This window comes from Heterocephalus glaber, unplaced genomic scaffold (assembly GCF_053883595.1).
Source record: "Heterocephalus glaber isolate CG9 unplaced genomic scaffold, H.glaber_assembly_v1.0 deba00001577, whole genome shotgun sequence".
NCBI lineage: Eukaryota > Metazoa > Chordata > Mammalia > Rodentia > Bathyergidae > Heterocephalus > Heterocephalus glaber.
The window spans coordinates 11,259,258-11,280,597 of record NW_028258358.1 but is presented as its reverse complement, the minus strand read 5'-3'; the positions used below and the strand labels follow the sequence as shown (position 1 = coordinate 11,280,597).

Below are 21,340 nucleotides of genomic sequence, written 5' to 3'. Positions count from 1 at the left end.
TTAAAAAAGAGAATATTTTACTTAGACCACGTTACTGGATGATCATTTATTCTTAAAAGCAACGTAGGGTCATACTTGTATTCATATGGTCTAGTACTTTTAATAACCCTAATCTTTAAAGATGGCATATGAATATTGGTTTAAAATGTGTAAAGTGGAAATATATAACCAAGTACTGTATCAGGTTATATGTCATAGCTTCTGTAAGCTTCTGTATGAAATATCAACATAGCCTCCTTTGTATAGCACAGACTCATGGAACTGAATATTTAAAAGCCACTAAAATGCAATTATTACATCAAATTGTTTTAAAAATGCTAACACACACAAACACACACACAACCAATACAACACATACAAAACACAAAGAATAATGGGTAGAAGAAAATCATATGGTGATAGGCAATGATAAAAAGAATTCCTTAGCAGGCATAAGCTCTAAGGAGAAAAACAACAGTAACCTTTAAAATATAAATAAGGGTAAAATTAACTCCTCTGAAGATGATGATCTAAATATACTATTGTATTTATGGTGGCAAGTTACATGGAAAATACCCTGGCCTATTTACTATCTTTTAGTAAACAATATTATTAAAATCTATACCATTTATGTAGGCATTCTTTTAAGCACTTGAGATATACCAATTCATTTATACTCCCAGTTACCTCTGAGATAGATTCAACTATTCCCATTTTACAAATGGATTAAATGACACAGCCAACATCACATTGCCAGTAAGTGGCAAAACTGGGAATGAATCCCAGAACATCAGGTTCAGTTTCTAAAGTTTAGTAGTCTTTCTTTTATTTCAGTGCTAGAGATGGAACCCAAGGCCTTAAACATGCTAAGCAAGCTTTTACTACTAAGCTATATCTCTGGTCCAAGTCCAGTGATTGTAATCACTATGATGTATGAACTATATGGCCAAGAGAAATAGTTTAATGCTAACTTATCAGAAAATATTCTAATAAGCAGAGGAATAATTCTCCTAAGGTTAGGGATTTAGAGAATTACTCATTAGAACACTATTGTACTATGAAAGCCAAATCTGGCCCAATAGTTTTCCACTAACTATACATGGGTACACAAACTAATTATTAATGATAATTTAAGTGATTTATAACCATCACCTTCAATAAATATCAGTATATTAAATAAAAAATAACTTGATGCAGTAGTACAAAAATTACAATTATGCCCATACTGAGAAGAAATAAAAATAGAGACCTAAGTCCTTGCTTGGTAAATTTCACTAATCAGAATGCAGTCTCTTTAGGAAAATGAGGAGTTGTGCTCTGAATGATTTTTAAAACCCTTTCAATCTTGAAAATTCCTTGATCTTAGTTGCTACTTTTGATCTATACAACCAATACATGAACCTAAAATAAAACTATGATTTTGATAGGGTTGAAAAAATACGGTTGGGACTGCTTCAGTTGCTCATAATAAAAATCAGAAGTATGTAAATGCATCATAAACACAGCTCTCTATGGTAATATAGGTATATATAATAAAATGTCTGCTCTCACAGACATAGTCTAATCTGAAAATTTGTTACATTCAATCTGATTACATTTAAATAAGAGGGAGAGAGAAGAAGAAAACAGAAGAAATTAATGAAAGAGAAAAAGAAATGGAGTGTGGAGGGACAAACTATTAAACCAGAGTCGTACACCGACAGAATGTGGAAGGTTAGGATAGGTTAAACAGGAAAGGTATGCCTGGCCAAAAATTCAGTGTGAGAAAAAGTACAAAAACAGGAATGAGTAGAATATGTTTGGAAGTCTAGACTGTCAAGTCTGGGATTTGATTCAAATTCAAGTATTGATGACCTTTTTCTTTTGGTATTTTTAAAGAAAAATTTAAAACTTTTAGAAAATAATTTCAAATTTATAGTTACAAAAATAAGAATAATACAAGAAAGCTCTGCCTACGCCATTTTTTCCATATTTGTTTTATCATCTGTACTTACACTCTCTTTCTCTCTGCACATAGTTTTTCTCCTAAACTATTAAGGTAAGTTATGTTCATCATGGCCCTGTACCCTTAAATACAACTGTCTCTCAGTGACCATAGGAGTCTGGTTCCAGGAACACTAAGATACCAAAATCTATGGATGTTCAAGTATTTTATATAAAATGTCATAAGCCAGGCACAGTGGCACAGACTTGTAATCCCAGCACTCAGGAGGCCAAGACAGGAGGACAGCCGGAGTTCAAGGCCAGCCTAGGCTATATAGTGAGGTCAAGGGCAGCCTAGAATACATAGAGAGATCCATCATTCTAATCATTGTGGACAGAGGGAACTGACTGTTTCAGGGACTGGTAACTTACAGCTCTTATAATACAAGTTTATGTTTGGCTTTTTTCCCCTGATGTTAAAAAAAAAAAAAATCTCTTTGTATCGTAAATTACCCTTTCTTCCTTATAGACCAAGCACACTCAGTCTATCAGTTCCAACTTAACACACCCTTGTTGCAGAAACAGCCTTCCAGGTCCTGGGCTTGGGACTTGGTCCAGTCTGTTAACTTTGCCCTCCAAGTGTGGACACCACATCTGGTTCTTTAGCCTGGGTATGACCAACAGCTGTCTGTTTCTTCCTCTTACTAGTTGTTCTATTTGGATGAACACCATTTACAAGTTTTATTTCTTTTTCCCTATAGCCACAGTTCCTCATCTAGCTTTCTGTGCCTAATCTATCATCCCAAACCACTTGTGTTTTCCACAATGAAGGGACAAATGCTCAAAGGGACACAATGGACCAGACTGATGACTGCAGAGAGACAGGATTCAATCTATGGAGATTAAGTCACATATATTCCTATGTACATATCTCCCAAGAAGCTGTTCTCTCAAATATGTCAGCAATTAGGGCAAGACCTGCTCTGCTGATGATGTTCCCCTACATAACATCACAAAGGGCCCACCTGCACTGACCACAGTAACTAGCATCTGCTAGCTGAGTCTGGGTCTTAGCTGCTCCCTGGGGGTATACCTGTGCACTATGGTCACTGTTGCGTCACTTCCTGGCTGCTCCTGGTCTCTGTCCATGTGCAGGAGCATGGCGATGGGCAGGCCTATGTTCTTGGATCTTCCAGCCACAACCACATTTTCCCCGAAGGTTTTAATTCCTGTCCTTTTGATGATCTCCCAGACAGCACTGGCGGTGGCAGGGATGAAGGAATGCCAGTCCAGGCAGTTTCCCCACATGGATAATAGGAAACCCATCCACATCTTTTCCTAGAGCAATTCCATTGTAAAAGGTTTGCTTATCTACATGGTCTGGAAGTGGTAACTGACCTAATATACACTGACTTTGGGATCCATGTTCAACTGATCAGTTATATCCAAAAGTTTTCTTGAGAAACTTCCTTAGGTTTAAGAATAAGCTCACTACAGATACCTATGGCATAGGCAGCTTGTATCTTGTTCCTCATATACCTGTGGCTTTCCTGGGTTGCTGCCCTCTAAAATAATACTCAGGTGAGGCCTCCCTTTCCCAAGGGCAATCCAGGACTCCGCATCTTCCTTCTGGCTCGGTTTGACCATTTCAGTACCCAAGATGACACTGGCTTCATGTCTCTGGAAGACAGATTGTCTTTTCTCTTCTTGTCCTCACCCCAGCATGTCCCATGAAGGCCCTGATGGCCTCCCATCCAGGCTGCCACAAAATAGCAAGAAGTCTGGGGAACACAGGGCTATGCCTGGCTCTGCTTCTGGGCTGTGCCCTGCCCACCCATCCGTAGACTTTCTATGGTTGGGTCAAAATCTATATTCAATTCTATATTTTCTTGATCTGTTCATTGTTTCTTTTTCTGCCTTTTTGGGGATTATTTTTATGATTCTAGCTAGACTATGGGCTTCTTGCTTACATTTTTAACTATTTTTAGTAATCTGTCTGGGATTTCACAGTGTACCTTCAAATAATATACCACTTTACATGCAGTGCAAGAATGTCACAGTAGCATTACCACAATTTCTTCCCATCCTTTGTGCTATCATCAAATACCTTTGTATATGCTACAAATTTAATTACTAATTTTTATTTAGACCAATTTAAAATCAGAATAAAGTTAATCTTATATTTACCTTCACTTGTTCTATTTCTAGAAATTTCCAATTCTTTGTATAGATCCAAGTTTCTGCCTTCTTGTACTTCTTCTGCACAAAGAAATTCCTTTACATTTCTTGTAGTGCAGGGAGCCTGGCAATGAGTTCTCTTAGCTTTTGTTTGTCCTAAAGGTTTTCTCTATTTTTGAAAGGTATTTTTGTTCCACTCAACTCTCTCAGCCTTTATAATAGTCCATTGTGCTCCTGCCTGCATAATTTCAGATGCAAAGTCTGCTATAATTCTTATCTTTGTTCCTCTGAATATACCCGTTTCATCCAACTTAAACATTTTCTATTTAGTTTTCTAGCAGTTTGAATGTGTTTTGGGGTGTGCGGGGGGCAGGGGGGGGTTAGGGTAGATGTATTTACTCTACCTGGTGTCTGAAATATTTTCCTTGAAGATATAGTTTGATGTTTTTAATCATTTTGGAAAAATAGCCATTCTTCAGTATTTTTCTATCCCGAAGCTGTTCATGTTTTTCAGTGTAAGCTTAGATAACAGAGCAAAGAATGAGAGAAAGGATGAAAAGTCCAAAAGTATGCCCTGCTGAATGAGTTCCACATATCAAGGACTGCATCTATATATGCATATCTGACTAATGTTCTACATTAAAAATAAGATAGCACACTGCTGTATTATGGCTGGTTCTCCTTGGAACTACAACCTGAATATCTTTTGCCCAAAATGGTTGAGATCAGAAATGTCTCACAGTTCAGAGTTGTTGCTGTTATCGGTGTGATTATGATTATATTATTATTATTATTATTATTATTATTATTAAATATCTGCATAGACTTCCACTTGAGCATTCTTGATCCATTTCAGATTTTGGATTTTTGGATTGGGATTACTTCACCTATATTTTCTAGATCTTGGACAGTGAAGCTTTTATTTACTATGTTATTGTACCAGTGTCAGTATACTAAGTATTTAATAAATTATTGAATATGTTGAGGTGTTAAATGTTAGAACCAATGATTCTGATTTTTTAATCTAGTCATACTTATTTCTATCTCCTAATGCTAAATGAACTCTCTCCTACTGTCTCTATGTAATCCTATGTATATTTATAAATTATGTACTTTATAAAGATAATTTAATTGTAATATAGTCATAACAATATATATTTTTTCAATTCTAAGGAGCTTTTAATTTATATAACTAAAGAAAAGATTTTCAAGTATTATTATTTATTATTATCATTACCACTACTATTACATGCAGTGCTGGGATCAAATCCAGGGCCTTACACATGCTAGGTAACTGCTCTATCACTGAGCTACAGCCCTGTTCCCAAGCATATCATTTCAAGAAATGAAAGGACTTTGAAATGAAGTGTGCTATTATGGAATCTTGAAATTTTTACGACTTCTTCTTAGAATCACAAAGATTAGATACACAGACCAACTTTTTAATATTATTTATAATCTTGGCTGTGGTATAGTTCCATATGTAACCTAATTTAAGCTAGCTTTGCTCTCAAATATGACAATTCAAACTCTGAGGTAAATCTGGAGCTAAATATCTAATTTTCAAACTATTTTCCATATTAGAGAAGATTAAATATCTACAGTTTACTGTATTTTTGAGTATTTTAGAAAAGTCTTAATAACAACTCACTTTCTAGTAAAGTTTCTCAATATCTAGTAACTTATTTCCTCAGTTCTGGAAAGGAGTATGAAACCATTTACAATTATTATTTCATGAAAACTACTAATGACATCAAATTTTGCCAGGACATCAACAGTGAACTACACCCCCTTTGCTGACTGTGTGGGTACTGCAATAATACAATAATGACTTCACATATACCACTTTACATGGCATTTTGAAGGTTTGGTTCCAATCACTACAACAGAATTAGTATTGCAATATGGTGAGTCATGCAATTTTTTTTTCCCAATGCATGTTAAAGTTGTGCTTATACTACTGCAGTCTATTAAGTGTAAAGAGCATTGTGTCTAAAAAAACAATGTATACATTTTAATTTAAAAGGCTTTATTGCATAAATGTTAAAAATCATCTGAGCTATTGTAAAAATAGTGCTTAGATTCTTTCAAGTCAGGATTGCCACAAACCAATTTGTAAAATATATGTTAAGAGCAATAAAGAGATAAATATAATGAAGATATAGGTATGTATGCAAGCCTCATTATAATTCCAAAAAACCTAGAATAGGCTCTTCAGAAACCCTAGGAACTTTAAAAAGCACAAGAAATGTTTTATTCTTCAGAAGGGAACACTAAGTAATTTAATAAATGACTGTTGGATAAAAGAATTAGAAAAAGGCATTCATTTTAAGAAATTTTCAAATGCTTTCATTCTGATTTTTAAATCTTCTCAGTTAAAAAAAAGAAGACAGAATGAGTTAAGTAGGCACAGCCCATAAATATGACTTTTAATATTCATAAGCATAAGAACTTAGGAGACTTGCCCAGAACCACATAACTAGTAACTGTCAAAGCGGAAGAAGGATGCATGACACTTAGATACAACTTTACAATTTTCTATAACATGAAAAACTACCTCACCCCTCATATGTCAAGTAATTTAACTTATTTACTGAAGCACATGTACTGTAATTTCTATCTGCATTCCCCCAAAACAATTCATATCTATGAGTATCTAGTTGTCAAATTTATGAATACTTCAGGAAGCCAGATGCCAGGGTGTAAGCTTGTATTCCCAGCTACTCAGGAGGCTGATGCAGGGGCCCAAGTTCAAGGCCAGCCTGGATAACTCAGCAAGACCTTATCTTAAAAAGTGACAGTGCTAGAAATGTACCTCAGTACTCCCTGGGTTTAATCCCTAATACCACAAGAAAAAAAAAAAAGAAGAAAAAAGAAAGAAACATATAACTACTTCAGGGGAAGGAGGGAGAATCAAAGATTCCAGATCTTAAAAGGTCAAATTACTTTTCCTCCATACCTAATCTGGACATAGTCTATATATGCATAAAATTAAGAAATTACTCTTCAGACTATAACCAAAGAACAAAAATGCTATGAAGACTAAAAAGAAATGATACAGACCTTTAAGCAGGGGAGGGGGAGAGGTGGGAGTGTCTGCTAAAAGCACTTAAGAAATCAAGAGTTTGGTAGTCCATCCTAAGTGTTTAAGTCTAAATTATATATTCAAATGCTAAAATAATTTTTTTCATTAAAACTGACATTCTGTTATTAAGAAAAATATTGATCAAGTAATTTCACAAACTGGTAAATACTTAAAATTATTATTGTTTTCATATATATATCCTAAGGGCAACAAAAAAAATTCAGTATAATTCCAAATGGTCATTTGTAATTCACTACATATTTGTATTACATTATTATCTATGTAATATAAAATTGTTTAAGCTTTGCTTTGTTTTAGTGATTCTGATTTACTTTTTCTTTTTCCTTAAGAGTACAGAAATGGTTTCTAACTGTGTGACCTTGGACAAGTTAGTAACTTTAGTTTCCTCATTGGTAACATGAGGCAATTATCTAAGGGTGCTGAGACAGTTAAGACTTGGGCACATAGAGAACTTAGCCTATCATATAACATGCATTCATTAAATGGTAATCATTGCTATGATAAGGTGCGAGACATACTTTCAAGAGCAGTGAGAATTAATATTTCTCACTGATATATTCATTGAGAATATTTAATACTAGGAATCTCAGTAAGTACAAAAAAAGCTTTTCTTTGTAGTAACTCATGAATGATGCTTAGGAACAGCAAAACAAACAAACAAAAAACAATAGTGTAGCATCCAGAAATGATGCTTATTCTTTTCACCAATCCCAGTTTCCTCAGAGTGAGAATCTTTTAGATTGGCATGTACAATTTCTGTGGATCTCTAGGAAAAAACAATGTGCATTACCTTCACAAGATAGAAATAGGAAAATATTAAAGAGAATAAAATTCAACTCCTTTATTGTTTAAAAAAGAATTTTAGCTTTTGATGACATGATTATCAGAAATCATGATTCCTTTTATTGACTGATTGGTAAAATAAGCACTTGATAAGGACCGTTGAATGTAGCAGTTATTTTCTGAATGTGGTGTGTCCTTTCAGACTTTAGAAATACCACTGCGTCCAAACAATAAAATATGGAAAGGAAAATAATTAGGAATGTCTCTATGCTATGAAAAGATTGTAATATGTGCATATTCATGTGTAAGGACATGTATGCACACATACAGGAGAATGTGTACACATATATAAAATTGTTACCAGTTTAAAATCAAAGTTATTTTAAAAAATCAAAATTATAAATTAACTCTAAATGAATTTCTGCAGATTTTCAATTAGATTCCAGGTCAATACTCTACATTCAAGTAAAGTTTAAATTTAAAATAGGAAAGTAAAACTAGATCCATACAAAAGATGCAGTCTTTTCCATTTTGAGCTGGCAAAGTCAAACATGGGCTGGATATCAAAATACATAAAATACCACTATATATTTCATGGAAAATCTGGATAATGGCAAACTTTTTCATTTTGCTCACTTAATAAATCAAGTTGTCCACAGACTTCAAAATACTCTTGTCTTTTTTCTCTATTGGTTTAACAACTGTGTCTTTTCATTTCAGTATAAAATTCTCCATATCAGATGTCTATTGAATACTATATTACTATATGTTACATTGAAGCTCAACCTTCTATTGCTAAGCTATCCAAAGTAACTCCCCCAAATTCTTTTCTTTATAATTTGATAACCTCAAATAAAGTTCTTATTTATTGCAAAAGCTAAAGTGTTTAATCCTAAATTACCCTGTTCTAGAAAAAATTTTCGTTTAAAACAGAAAAATCTCATCCAACACAATTCTGTTTTTATTATCAAAGACATTGTAAAATAGATATCTAGTCCAATCTGAAAAAAATAAACCAGTATATCTTGTCTAAGGATTTTCTTTCAAAATTAGGAAACTAGCACACCTTTTCTAAAATTCTGAAGTTGACAAAAATAAAAATAAGTAGAGGAAGAAGAGGGGAAGAGGTAGAAGGAAAAAGGTAGAGCTCTATTCAGGAAATGAGGGATGAAAGAAAAAAGTGACAAAAAAAAAAGGACAGGGGACATAGGCAAAAGTACAAGGAGCTAGGTTAGGCATTTCAGAGCCTTCCTCAGTTTTAAGGATGAAACAAAATAAAGTTGCCTCCAAAAATCTGACCTTAAGTCTGGTTGAAAAGTAATTTTTTAAATGACATATGGAAAGTAAAGGAAAACAAAAAAATGATGACAAAGTCACAGTTTAAAACTTGACAAAATTAGACTTACATAACTTAAACTACGTATTTCTCATCAGGTAACATTTACTGTTTTCACCTGATTCTTACAAGATAATCAGAAACTTAAATTTTATATTATAAAAGAACTAAGTTCTTCCTAATAGCTTCAGTTTCTTTTAAAGTGAAGCAAAAGAAAGTAAATTCCTAGAGAATGGATATAAATATGTGAACTCTTCATACGTGTATAAGTTATTTTTGGCTTATTGGAATGTTTCCGTCTATCTTTTTGTAACTCCAACATAATAAAGTTAACTAAATATTATACTTCATAGTCAAACGAAGTCATGCAAACTATCCTGGTACAGCTAATGAAGATGAAACTTTAAATTATTTTCTCTCACTGACAGTGTTCATTGGCTAGGCCAAAAGCCCTTTGTAGGTTCTATATCTATGGATTCAACCAATCAAGAATCAAAACTGTTTGGAACAAAAAAAATCACAAGTCCTGAAATATACAAACATTTTTCTTGTATAATTCTCTAAATAATATGGTATAGGGTATTAGCGCAGGGGCACAGCGCCTGCCTGGCAAGCACAAGGTCCTGAGTTTGATTCCTGGTACCAAAAACAAAACAAAACAAAAAAATCCAATATGGCATATCAACTAGTTATGTTTCACTGTATTAGATATTATGAGTAACCTGAAGATGTTCTCAAGTATACAGGAGGACCTGCATAGGTTATATGCAAATATGAAGCCATTTTGTACAATGGACCTCTATAAAAGTGGTAATCTGAGCAGAAGTTAAACATTTTATGTAATGGACTTGGTATCTATAGGGATTCCTGAACCAATTTCCCACTTTCCCCAGCCACCAAGGATGTTGTAGGATAATTGTATATCATAAAACTTTAATTATGCATATTTATGATTTTACTGCTTACCTAGCCATCAAACCTTCTTTCATAGGTCAACACTATCAAAATTGATTATATATTCTATTGTAAATTACATATAATCATATTTCATGATTTAAATTCACGTCATAAATGTTTACTGAAGATCTCTGAAATATCATTAAGCCAGCAAACATTACTTCCCTTTATCAAACAAACATTTAAAAACAAAATTAAAACACTGGCAATGGCTATTTTTTGAAGCTGTTATCTCCATTAGAATAAAAGATTTTTGAAGAGACAAACTATGTCTTACTCATCTTTGTAATATACAGCGCCTAGCACAGTGTCCGGTATACCCGGTCCACAAACAGGTTATTTGGTTAACCAAATGGAAGAAAGACAATTTCACATTAGGTAACAAGAACCTTAAAAATGTTTATACCTCATTGACTCAATAATCTCCTGTAGAAGAAATGATTTTAAAGAAAGAACACAGGATGAATACTTGGATAAACAAAGATATTAGATGAAATTATATTTTTAAGATGATAAATTTAAAATAATCTTGTCTCAGTTACGTTTCTCACTGATAAAATCCGACACCCAAAGTTAAAGGAGGGAAGGTTTATTTGGCTCACAGTTCGCAGAGGTTTCAGCTCATAGTTGGCTGGCTCCAAGGCAAGGTGGCATGGCAGAGGGGCATCACAGAGGAGAAACAGTCCATGGCAAGCAGGCAGGCAAGAGCAAGCAAGGAATGACCACAGCTCTTTCTATCCCTTAAATCTTATCCAGGCTGCTTAGGGTGGATAGCACTCACCCCTTAATCCTAGTGCCCTTGATCCTAGCATTGCACCATGAATCAATTCCAGTGTCACACACTCCTGTGTCACACACCCAGTCATTTGTGAAAAAGTCCCACCTATGACTGCATGAGGCTTTGGAGGGACATCTAAACATTAAAAGGAAACGGAAAGTAAATTATGTTCACTCACACAGTGCAGAATCACAAAGAATTATTCACGAAGAGATTTTAGTGAAACAAGAAAAATGTCTATACCAAAAATGTTAAGAAAAACTGCTTCATCTTAACAATGTAAAAATGCACTAAAAAAAGAGACCGGAATTAAGTATTATAAGTAAGTGCTGTATTTTTTTTTTTTGCTATATTTTCCATACTAACAGCTTTATTTAATCTGCTTGCCCCAGCCTGCACCACCAGTGCTATATGTATGACTGTCTCATCAGGCACCATGGAATAATCATGTATGTACCAATGGTGGTGCAAGCCATCAGGAAAGTAACACATTCAAATCAGAGCTGCCTGGAAGCAAGACATTCAAATTACAAGTCCCCTTGTGAACATGTTTAAAAACATTAATAAAACAACAATGTTCTATTGGTTTTTAAAAATATCATTATTATTATAAATTTACATGAAGGGTTCTAGGTAGCATAATAATCTCATTTTATAAAAAGTTAAATAATAAATCAAGAGATTTCTACTTATCTCTGCACTGACTCCTAGATTAACATGGACAAATCAAAAACTTTAGAAATTACTTTTCAGATAAGTATCAATGAAATGAAAATAAAGCCTGAAGACAAATAAAAGCCTTATAATTTTCTTTTTTCTGGCCTTCACATTTGACTTGCAGATATTTTGCATCACAGATATTTGTTCACAATTTACAAATGCTCTAGTTATCAAAATCTTCTTTTCTGAATAGAAAAGCCTTAAAATAAGATTTTTTAATCTACTAGATAACTTAATAGAAGCCCACCCCCTACCAACTTGGAAGTTCCTGCCAGCCTATTATTGCTATTATTCTAGTCATTCTGGAAGTACTTAGTTGGAATGGATACATACACTCATTTGTAAATCACTTAACTGAGTATCCATACATCTAATTACAGTACTGCAATTTCAAAATCAGTGATTATTTTTCCATTAAAACATTCAACTGTATGTGGTACAGAGTCACCCATCACCATAGCATACAATGGGGATCAACATCTTAGTTGATGGAAAGCTTAGCTTAATACAATCTCATTAATTTTTCTAATATACTAATTTGAAATCACATCATGAAACCACTTCAGAGAGATGAAAAATTCAAGATGAACTAAAAAGCTATTTTTCACAAAGTCTGCTTCCTATCCCAAGCTAGGATAAAAATGACCACTTTAGACTAATACAAAGCACTAGCCTTAACAGAAATGCTATATAATCAATTTCAAACTTTTATTCAAAATATCTGTTTGGAAGTAGGCAATAAGGAAGTAAGAGGAACTGAAATTGGACTCTGCAGCTGGAACGTCTGAGCTCAAATTCTGACTCTGCCACTTAGAAGGCATATGGCCCTGGAGCAAGCAGTTGAATCTTTCTGTACTTCAACTGCTTCATCAGTAAAAGACAGGTAACAGTAATTCCTGTACTTCATAAGGCTGCTATAGGAATTAAATGGCACATAATATCAACTACCTCAGCAGCATTATTAAGGAGAAGCAAATCCAATAGTATTCTTTTATTCTTGCTATCTAGAATAGAGCACAAAATGGTGGTTGTATCAAGTAAAAAAAATCAAAGGAAAAGAAAGAATTCTCTCCTCCACTGATCATTAATTTTCTCATCATTTCCTCATATCTCACTGCTGCCCTTTCATTTTTCCAAGCTTAATTGAAAAATAAAAGCAACACCTCTCAGTATAAGGTAATGAAGCATTAAGTGAGGTGGGCCTACTATTTAAATTTCTTCATTAGCCAATGTCTGCCAATGATGGTGAGATGACAAAATGAGAAAAAACATATAAACAAACAGTTTCTCTTTAGCAGCACACCACAACCAATCTTCTGAAAAGACTACTGTGTTTTGGTGGTTCAAATTATTGATTTCTCATTTAGTCTACAAATCTCAACATGCAATAAGGTTCCTGCCTCCTCCATTCCCATGAAAATGTTCTGATAAAAAACCAATGATGTCAGTGATGACTGCAATTACTACTGCACTGTATTATTATTGGCTTCTCTTCCTCTACCATTCCTTCAACACCTAGAAGGTCCAGGGATTTACTGTTGGTATTTATTGTTGGTTCACCACTGTTCTCCCTCTACTGAACTCAAAAAGACTATTAAACACAAAAGCACTACTAAAACACAAAAGACTACAGCGATCTCCCCTGAGCTTCTGACTTCTAACCTCACTGACTTTCCTTAAATTCAATATGCTAAAAACTAAACACACTATCTCTAGTAGCTCTGTGCTGTTTATAAAATCCAAGCCTCCCTTGATCTGGCTTCATTCTCATCTGCCATTCAGATTCATTTTTCTCAATGCCTAGTAAAAGAAAATTACCACTTAATATTTATTGAATACCCATTAGAAATAAAGATGTATTTTAAGCAGTTCATATGCTAACTTACTAGCCTTCATAGCAATCCCATTAGGTGGATAATATTTTCTCTATTTTACACTGACCAAAGTACTTTGTCTAAGCTAGTAAGTGGTAGAGTCAGTAAAAAAACCTACATCCTGTATTTACTTTCACACTATATAGTTTCTCTTTTTTTTTTGGTACCAGGGATGGAACTTGGGGCCTTGTACTTGTGAAGCTGGAGGCATCACCACTGAGCTACATCCCTGGCCCTATACTATATAGTTTCTTACTGAAGTCCACATATGTCCAGGATTGTCCTGGGAATCCAATGGGAATCTGACAAACAGGGTCCATATTCTCATGGGTCTTATGTATTATATGTGAGCAGAATAACCAAAAAAGCATATTATAGATTATTTCAAAAGACTAGGAAGAAAAATATGGTTTTATGAGAGAAAACAAGACAGGTGTACCAATGGTGTTGAAAGGCTTCTCTGAAAAATGACTTTTAAGGTGAGATACTTTCATGAATAATTTCTTAATAAGAAGAAAGATTTGAGAAGGTGCCAAAACTGAAAAGAGGAGTATACTCAAAAGGCTTTGTGCTTTGCGAAGAAGCACAAAGACAGTGTTACAAGCTGAATTGTGTTCCTCTAAAATTCCTATGTTAGAAGGGGCTGGGGATTTAACTCAGTGGTTCTGCTGCCTGCCTCACAAGTGCAAGGTCCTGAGTTCGATCCCCACTATGAAAAATAAAATAAAATAAATAAAATAAAATTCCTATGTTGAATCCCTAATCTCCAATGTGATTGTCTTTGAAATAGGTCACACGGCTGGGTATTTAGCTCAGTGGTGCTGTGCTTGCCTCGCAAGCATATGGTCCTGAGTTTGATCCCTGGTACTGGGGGGTGGGGGGGAAGAAATGTCGTAAAAAATGGGGTCCTAATCTGATAGGACTGATTTTCCATAAGGCGAGGAATAAACACCAGACCCATGTCTGTGTCTGTCTGTCTCTCTCCACACACACACACACACACACACAGAGGAAAGGCCACATAAGGAAATAGTGAGAATGTGGCTTTCTACAAGCCAGAAAATATGCCTTGCTAGAAACTAATCCCACTGGGACCCTAACTTCAACCTTCCAGAACTGTAAGAAAATACATTTCTATTATTTAAGCCACAGGAGTATTTTGTTACAGCAGTCCAAACAGACTTAAGCAGATGTGAAAGACCCAAATATTTTGCAGGAACCGACAAAAACCAACGTGCTGTGATATAAAAAGCAATAACAATAATAAGACATCAAAGACTATTAAGACCACAGAGGGAAGATGAATCTGAAATGAGGTGATCAGAAAAATAGTCTTTGGGACAGATATTTGAGCTGTTGATAAACAGATTGGGCTTTTCCTTAGTGACTAGAAGTTGCTAACGTATAGTTAAGAATGCCACATCCTGGGGATTTAGCTCAGTGGCACCACGCCTGCCTCGCAAGCACAAGGTCCTGAGTTCAATCCACTATGCCACTATGGTCAACTTAGAATCACAAAACAGTCCTACACAAGAACTGGACTCTTCTCAAAATGTTAACAGTGTCCTATTGAGAAACAATGGCTAAGGCCAGGGATTTAGCTCAGTGGTGCCATACCTGCCTGGCAATCTCAAGGTCCTGAGCTCAATTCCCAGTACCGAGGGGGGAAAAAAAATGGCTAAGAGATATGTTTCATTTATTCAGGGTATTACAGAAAAACTAAGATTTAGAACTTTTAAAAAATTTATTATACCATTGAGGATGATTCTAACTTAATTTTGGTGAATAATTATGTATTAGAAAATGGCACTAGATAATGTAGAACATGTACAAATGAATCAGACACCGATTCTAGATTTAAGAACAACAATAAGGGACTAGGGATTTAGCTCAGTGGTTTCGCCGCCTGCTGCACAAGTGCAAGGACCCGAGTTCGATCCCCGGTACCAAAAAAAAGAACAACAGTAAGAAAATATAATACCATATGATATCATATTTAATCAAGCTCCAGCACTATCTAGATAAGAATCACCATTTTATGTATCACTGTGACAAGAATAATACCAAGCAAAGTATGACATCAACTTTAAGACATCTTAATTTCAGGGTTGTCGATTTGAGAAAAGACAGATAAACAGACAGACAGATAACAGAGATATATAGCAAAGAATATGAAAAAATAGCTAACATGCAAATAGATGGCAAAGTTATATTAAAAAGTTCATAGAAGAGATAAAATATATCCAGTTCTGATAATCACTTCATACAGAAGGTAACACTCAGGCTGGCTTTTTTATTATCTTTAATAGTACATGCTTGCAGTACATAGTGAGTTTTGAAGGATGCATAGAAATCAAAAGTGCAGAGACTGAGTGGAGGAATATTTTCAGAAAGAGAGAACTACAGAAGTGAAGAAGAGCAATAGTAAAGTAAGGAATTTTTAGAAAGAAATAATTACAAAGAAAAAAGAATGACTACAGTTAGGAGAACCCTGAATGCAGGTAGGCTAAAGAGGCTGAAATTGAGCACAGGCTTGAAGAATGGTACTCAAACACTTTTTGTCAACCCAATACTACATTTTAGGGCTATATCAAAAACATGGCTCATTCTATTAGTAATTCTTAACTGTAAGAACAGAGAAAGGAGCAGAAGAGATTAACTTTTGTGTGAGTAAAGTTTGCAAGAGTCCTCCAAAAATCCTCACTTCTACTCCACTCACCCTGAGAATCACTGCAGTCAGAAAGCTCTAGAAAAATTTGAGTAACCAACTGATTTGGGTTATGGTCAAGAAAAGTAATTCAATCTCATTGGGTAAAAATGAGTAAGAGTTAGAATCAAGACTGAGACTCTATATATGAAGCTAATCTTCCAAATGAGAAGGTGAAATAAACTTTGTATTTGATTAGCTATAGTGGGGAAAATGTATGAAACTATCTATAAGAAAAAGAAAAACTAATGATAGCAAGAAGTTTACAACACAGTCAATAAGCTCAAATATAAATAACTCAGGGGCCGGGGATTTAGCTCAGTGGTTTCAACGACTGCTGTGTAAGCACAAGGACCCGAGTTTGATCCCCAGTACCAAAAAAACAAAACAAAACAAAAAAAACATATATATATATAAAAATAACTGCATTCTAAAATGCTGGTGAGTATTCAGGTGATGTCTAAGGAGCATTCAAGATTGTAAAGAGTAACAAAGTTTAAGTCTGGAAAAAAGACGTGAACATCACTCAAAAAGAGGCAGTTAAAGCTGTAATTTGGATGAAGCTCCAAAAGCAAGGCAAAAGAAGGTAATATAAATATCTGAAAGAAACATATACATAGGACTTAATTGCTTTATGACAAGTATTTTATCTTACAATAATTCTATATTGATTCCTTATCATAAAATTTTAACATAAAGTTTCAACACAAACTTACTTTAGAATCACAAAAAGCAACACAAAAAAGAGTATTTCATTAATTTCTAACCTACTTATATCTGTTTGCATATATAAACTTAGTAAAAAGGGCTGGGGATTTAGCTCAGTTGCACTGCGCCTGTGTTGCAAGCACAAAGTCCTGAGTTTGATCCTCGGTACCAAAAAAACACAAACTTTAGTCAAAAATAACAGTATTTCACACCTTTGAAAGCAGCACCTGAGCCACCAAGAAGGTATGATATAATTACTGAGAGAATTAATATTTCAATTCCTTAATGGTTTTATAAACTTCCAGTTCTTCAGCTTGATCTAAGAATAACTATTTATATCATAGTATCAAACTATTTTTTCCTTTAAAAATATTTCTGAAAGGGCCGGGGATGTAGCTTAGTGGTGACACGCTTGCCTGGCAAGTGCAAGGTCCTGAGTTCGATTGCCAGTACCATCAAAAAAAATTTTTTTTCTCAAAGACAGTATATTTAAAATCATTATTTTAAAATCAGGTAACTTTTCAACTATGTTTAAAGCACAAATGCAATGTTATCCTGCACATGAGAAAGTGTGGTTTCTTTTTACTGAATAAGAAAGAAGAAAAACTAGAATTCTCTTCTGTTAACACTTAAATGTGATGTAAACACACCAAATGGTTTGAATTCTATTCATTTTGACTAAAATATTTTCTGACAAAATTCCTTCAAGAGTGTTTTAGTGTAGGACCAGGGATTTAGCTCAGTGGTTCCACCGCCTGCCTCGTAAGCTAAGGACCCAAGTTCAATCACCGGTATCAAAAAAAAAAAAAACAAGAGTGTTTTAGTGTGAGCTGTAGAAAAGAAAAGAAAGGAAAAAAGAAATGGAAAGATAGAATGAGAGAAACCAATAAAATTAAAAGGGAGGCAAGAGGAAAGGAGAAACAAAATAGCAGAACTAGCTAACAGTGTGAAGATGGTGAAGACCATCTTTATCACAGACCGGCTGCCTAAATACACGGGTATTTTTTTTCTCAAAATACATGGAAGTCAAAGGAATCTGATAGAGAAGAAGCAGGGCACCTGTTAGTCAAAGCAAAGAGCACACAAACTCCAATCTGTCTAAATAATCAGATAAACTAAAAAGACATATATCAAAGTAGCATGTTAACAGCTTGTCAAAGCATTTCTTGAGCTACTGTTGTGCTGCTTTTTTTATAGGCAAATTCTCTCAAAGGAAAAATGATCAAGTTATTTTGTAAAACTACATATACTACAATAATACTATAGTTAAATTTACAAACTGCAAGAAAAACTTTTTTAAAATGTGAAATACCTCAGTCTGACCTTCGTGGGCACTGGTCTCATGAGTAACTCGAATAGCCTGTAAAAGAATACAAGGTATTTATCGTAAAAAATGACCATATCCAACTTTTTAAATGAAAACGACAAAAAGCTAAATTTTAACATCTAGACTTACACAGAAATAACAAAATGGTCTGACCCAGCTATTCCCCTACTGGGAATCTTCCCCAAAGAATTAAAAGAATCATACCACAGCAATATATGTGCACCTATGTTTATAGTGGCACAATTTGTAATAGCTAAAGCTTGGAAATAGCCCAATTTTCCATCGACTGGAAACTGGATAAAGAAGATGTGGTTTTTTTATAAAATGGAGTACTAAGCCATAAAGAATGAGAAACTAGAGACATTTACAGCTAAATGGATGCATATTGAGGCCATACTCTTAAGTGAAATAAATAGGACACACATGTGTAAATACCGAATAGTTTCTCTAGTGTGAGAAATTGAAAGTGTAAATAAGGATGAAGATGATTAAAATGAATAATTGATAATTTGAAATAATAAAAGGTCCAAGGGTTTGGGGATGGTGGAAGGGAAAGGGGAAAGGGAAGAAGGGAAGAAGGGAAAGAAAAAAATTATGAGAAAAAAAAATGGAATCAAACTCTGTATAGATAGGGAAGGGTGGAGGGGGTGAAGGGTGCACAGGTAATGGGAGAAAAAGTAAAAACTAAGATGCATCATGTTCTGGTACGAACACCCAATGATAAATGTAAATGTATTTTATACCTAAAATATACCAATAAATATATATATTTAAAAAAAAAGAAATAACAAAATGGAATAAATTTAGGAATAGTTTAATATTAGATATAACAGATACCTACATAACCAAATGAACTGCTAAACTTTTTAACCTATAAATATCTCTGAACACATGGAGCATACTTATTTGTAATGTCCATGGTTGAAGTAGAGGTCATTTAACTTATTTAGCTGTTAGAACTAACACTTCACACTATTCACTTGAGAGTAGAATATAAAGTGAGCATCTCACAGATAGATACTGAGAAGCTTATCTCATCTGTCTCTCCAAGTTCCTGCTGCTCTGCAGCTCTGGCTATATCTATGCTTATTCATGCATTTTTAGTCAGCAATTTAGGAATATGGAGCAAAAGGCAAGCATTTATTAGAAGCTAGAGAATTTTTGTTCCCTAAACTTAAAAAAAATGCTCTTGTAATACCCACTAGAGCAAAGATGCAGAGAAATGGGTACAACAGTAAATTACAGGTAAAAGTATATTTATGAATGGCTACTTGGCAGGATCAAAGCTTTAAGAACACGCAAACTGATCTAGCAATTTCTCCACTAGGAGTTTATATATTTACATATAATTGTTCACAACTATATATAATTAAGGATATTTACAAAGATTTAGTTAATGATGTACCATGCAGTATTTTTAAAATATTAAAAAAGAGGGAAAAGTATTAAATTTCTATTTTATTGATTAAATAAAACAGTATATAATGGAAAGCTTGCAGCCATTAAACGATAATGTCAAATAGATACTGGTAATATGTTTGTAATAAGTGAAAAAAGCAAGTTATAAAACAGTACTACAGTGTAATCTAATTTTTACATAAAAATATTGTGTATAACCATTAATACTTTTAGAGGGTGTGTGTATATATCTCCTTATTGAGATTACTAGTAACTTTCATGTTGCTTTTGTTTTTTAGCATAAAACAAAGATGTTTTATGAAATTTCCAGGTTTTTAATTTAAAACAAAGTATACTGGAATGCTAAAAAACATGATCAAATCAATTTACTAGGAACAAATTCTGCATAAGGCATTGTTCTAGCCAAATAATTTGCACATGGACTACTTCTAATTTTGAAGAATTTATAATTTATATAATAATGTTAATAAATGGCAAAAAGTCTTCAAAAGAAGAATCAATTTTTTTTTTTTTTTTTTGAGACAGGTTCTCACTGTGTAGTTCAGGCTGGCCTTAAACTCTTTATGGACCCCAGCCTGTCCTTGAACTCACAATGATCCTCCTGACTCAGCCTCCTGAGTGGTAGGATTACAGTCATGCACCACCATGCCTGGCAAAGAATCAATTTTTAAGATAGTAAGTTTTAAAAAATATCTTAAAACAGCTCAATGAAGTGATGCAACCATCTAAAATTCAATTATATGACCTGGCTATTATACTGCTGAAATAGAGTGTGGTTTAATGTTGCAGTTAAGTCTTTGTTTTTTGTTAGTTTTTTTCTCTTTCATCTTTGGTCTTTTTCCAAATTTCCATTGAAAGACACACAGGATATTGTCAGGCATATATTTATGATAGAGAGTGAATGGTAAGGAATAGTCAATCATAACATGTTTTCTTAATTTGCAAGCTTTTTCTTAGCTAATTCAGCTTTGGACACAGAAAAGAAGTGGCAATTTATCAACATTTACAGATATTTCAGTTAACGGAAAGGTAGAAAATACCTTTCTCATCTGCTATGGTAAAATCCGTAATTTCTCAAAACCAGTTTCAAGAACTCCCCCCATCAAAAGACTCTACAATTCACAGGATGTTCCCCATAATTAGATTTAAAAAAAAAAGAAGGTACCGACGTCATAGTTCTCCAGGTATCTGGCTCGTTCTTCAGGGCTCATTGACACAGACTCCTCCAGGAATTTTTTCAAGGTTGATCCAGATTCTGAGAACAAAAAAGATATAATTGAAAAAGCTTGCTATTGTAGAGACTGATAAATAGAAATCACAGAAGTATGCTAACTCTTTTCTGGGGAATAGCCTATCACTGGTAAGTTAGGAATATAAAAATCTTGATATAAATATTAGAGCTTAAATTACATGTTCATTTTGTGAGCCTTGTTTATCAATCATAAACAAGAATGGGAAGGATTAGTTATATATTCCCATTACAAACTTAACAACTCAGTGAGACCCTGTTTTAAAATAAAATATAAATATAGGGCCAGAGTGTGG

General features: G+C 34.1%; 1 protein-coding gene and 1 pseudogene across 7 annotated transcripts in view; both read right to left on the bottom strand.

Annotated features, from left to right (window-relative positions):
* Positions 1 to 18,351, bottom strand: LOC147823503 (bifunctional methylenetetrahydrofolate dehydrogenase/cyclohydrolase 2, mitochondrial pseudogene; annotated as a pseudogene). The gene has a single exon (XR_015443706.1). The product of XR_015443706.1 is annotated as a bifunctional methylenetetrahydrofolate dehydrogenase/cyclohydrolase 2, mitochondrial pseudogene (transcript).
* Positions 1 to 21,340, bottom strand: part of Uchl3 (ubiquitin C-terminal hydrolase L3) — a 58,040-nt gene that overhangs the window by 20,476 nt on the left and 16,224 nt on the right. For all 6 annotated transcript variants that reach the window (XM_087192932.1, XM_087192931.1, XM_087192930.1 and 3 more), the window contains 2 exons: positions 20,965 to 21,050; positions 18,362 to 18,409 (listed from right to left, as the gene is read on the bottom strand). In XM_087192932.1, the coding sequence (XP_087049058.1) occupies positions 18,362 to 18,409; positions 20,965 to 21,050 (134 nt within the window). The remainder of the gene's footprint in view (positions 1 to 18,361; positions 18,410 to 20,964; positions 21,051 to 21,340) is intronic.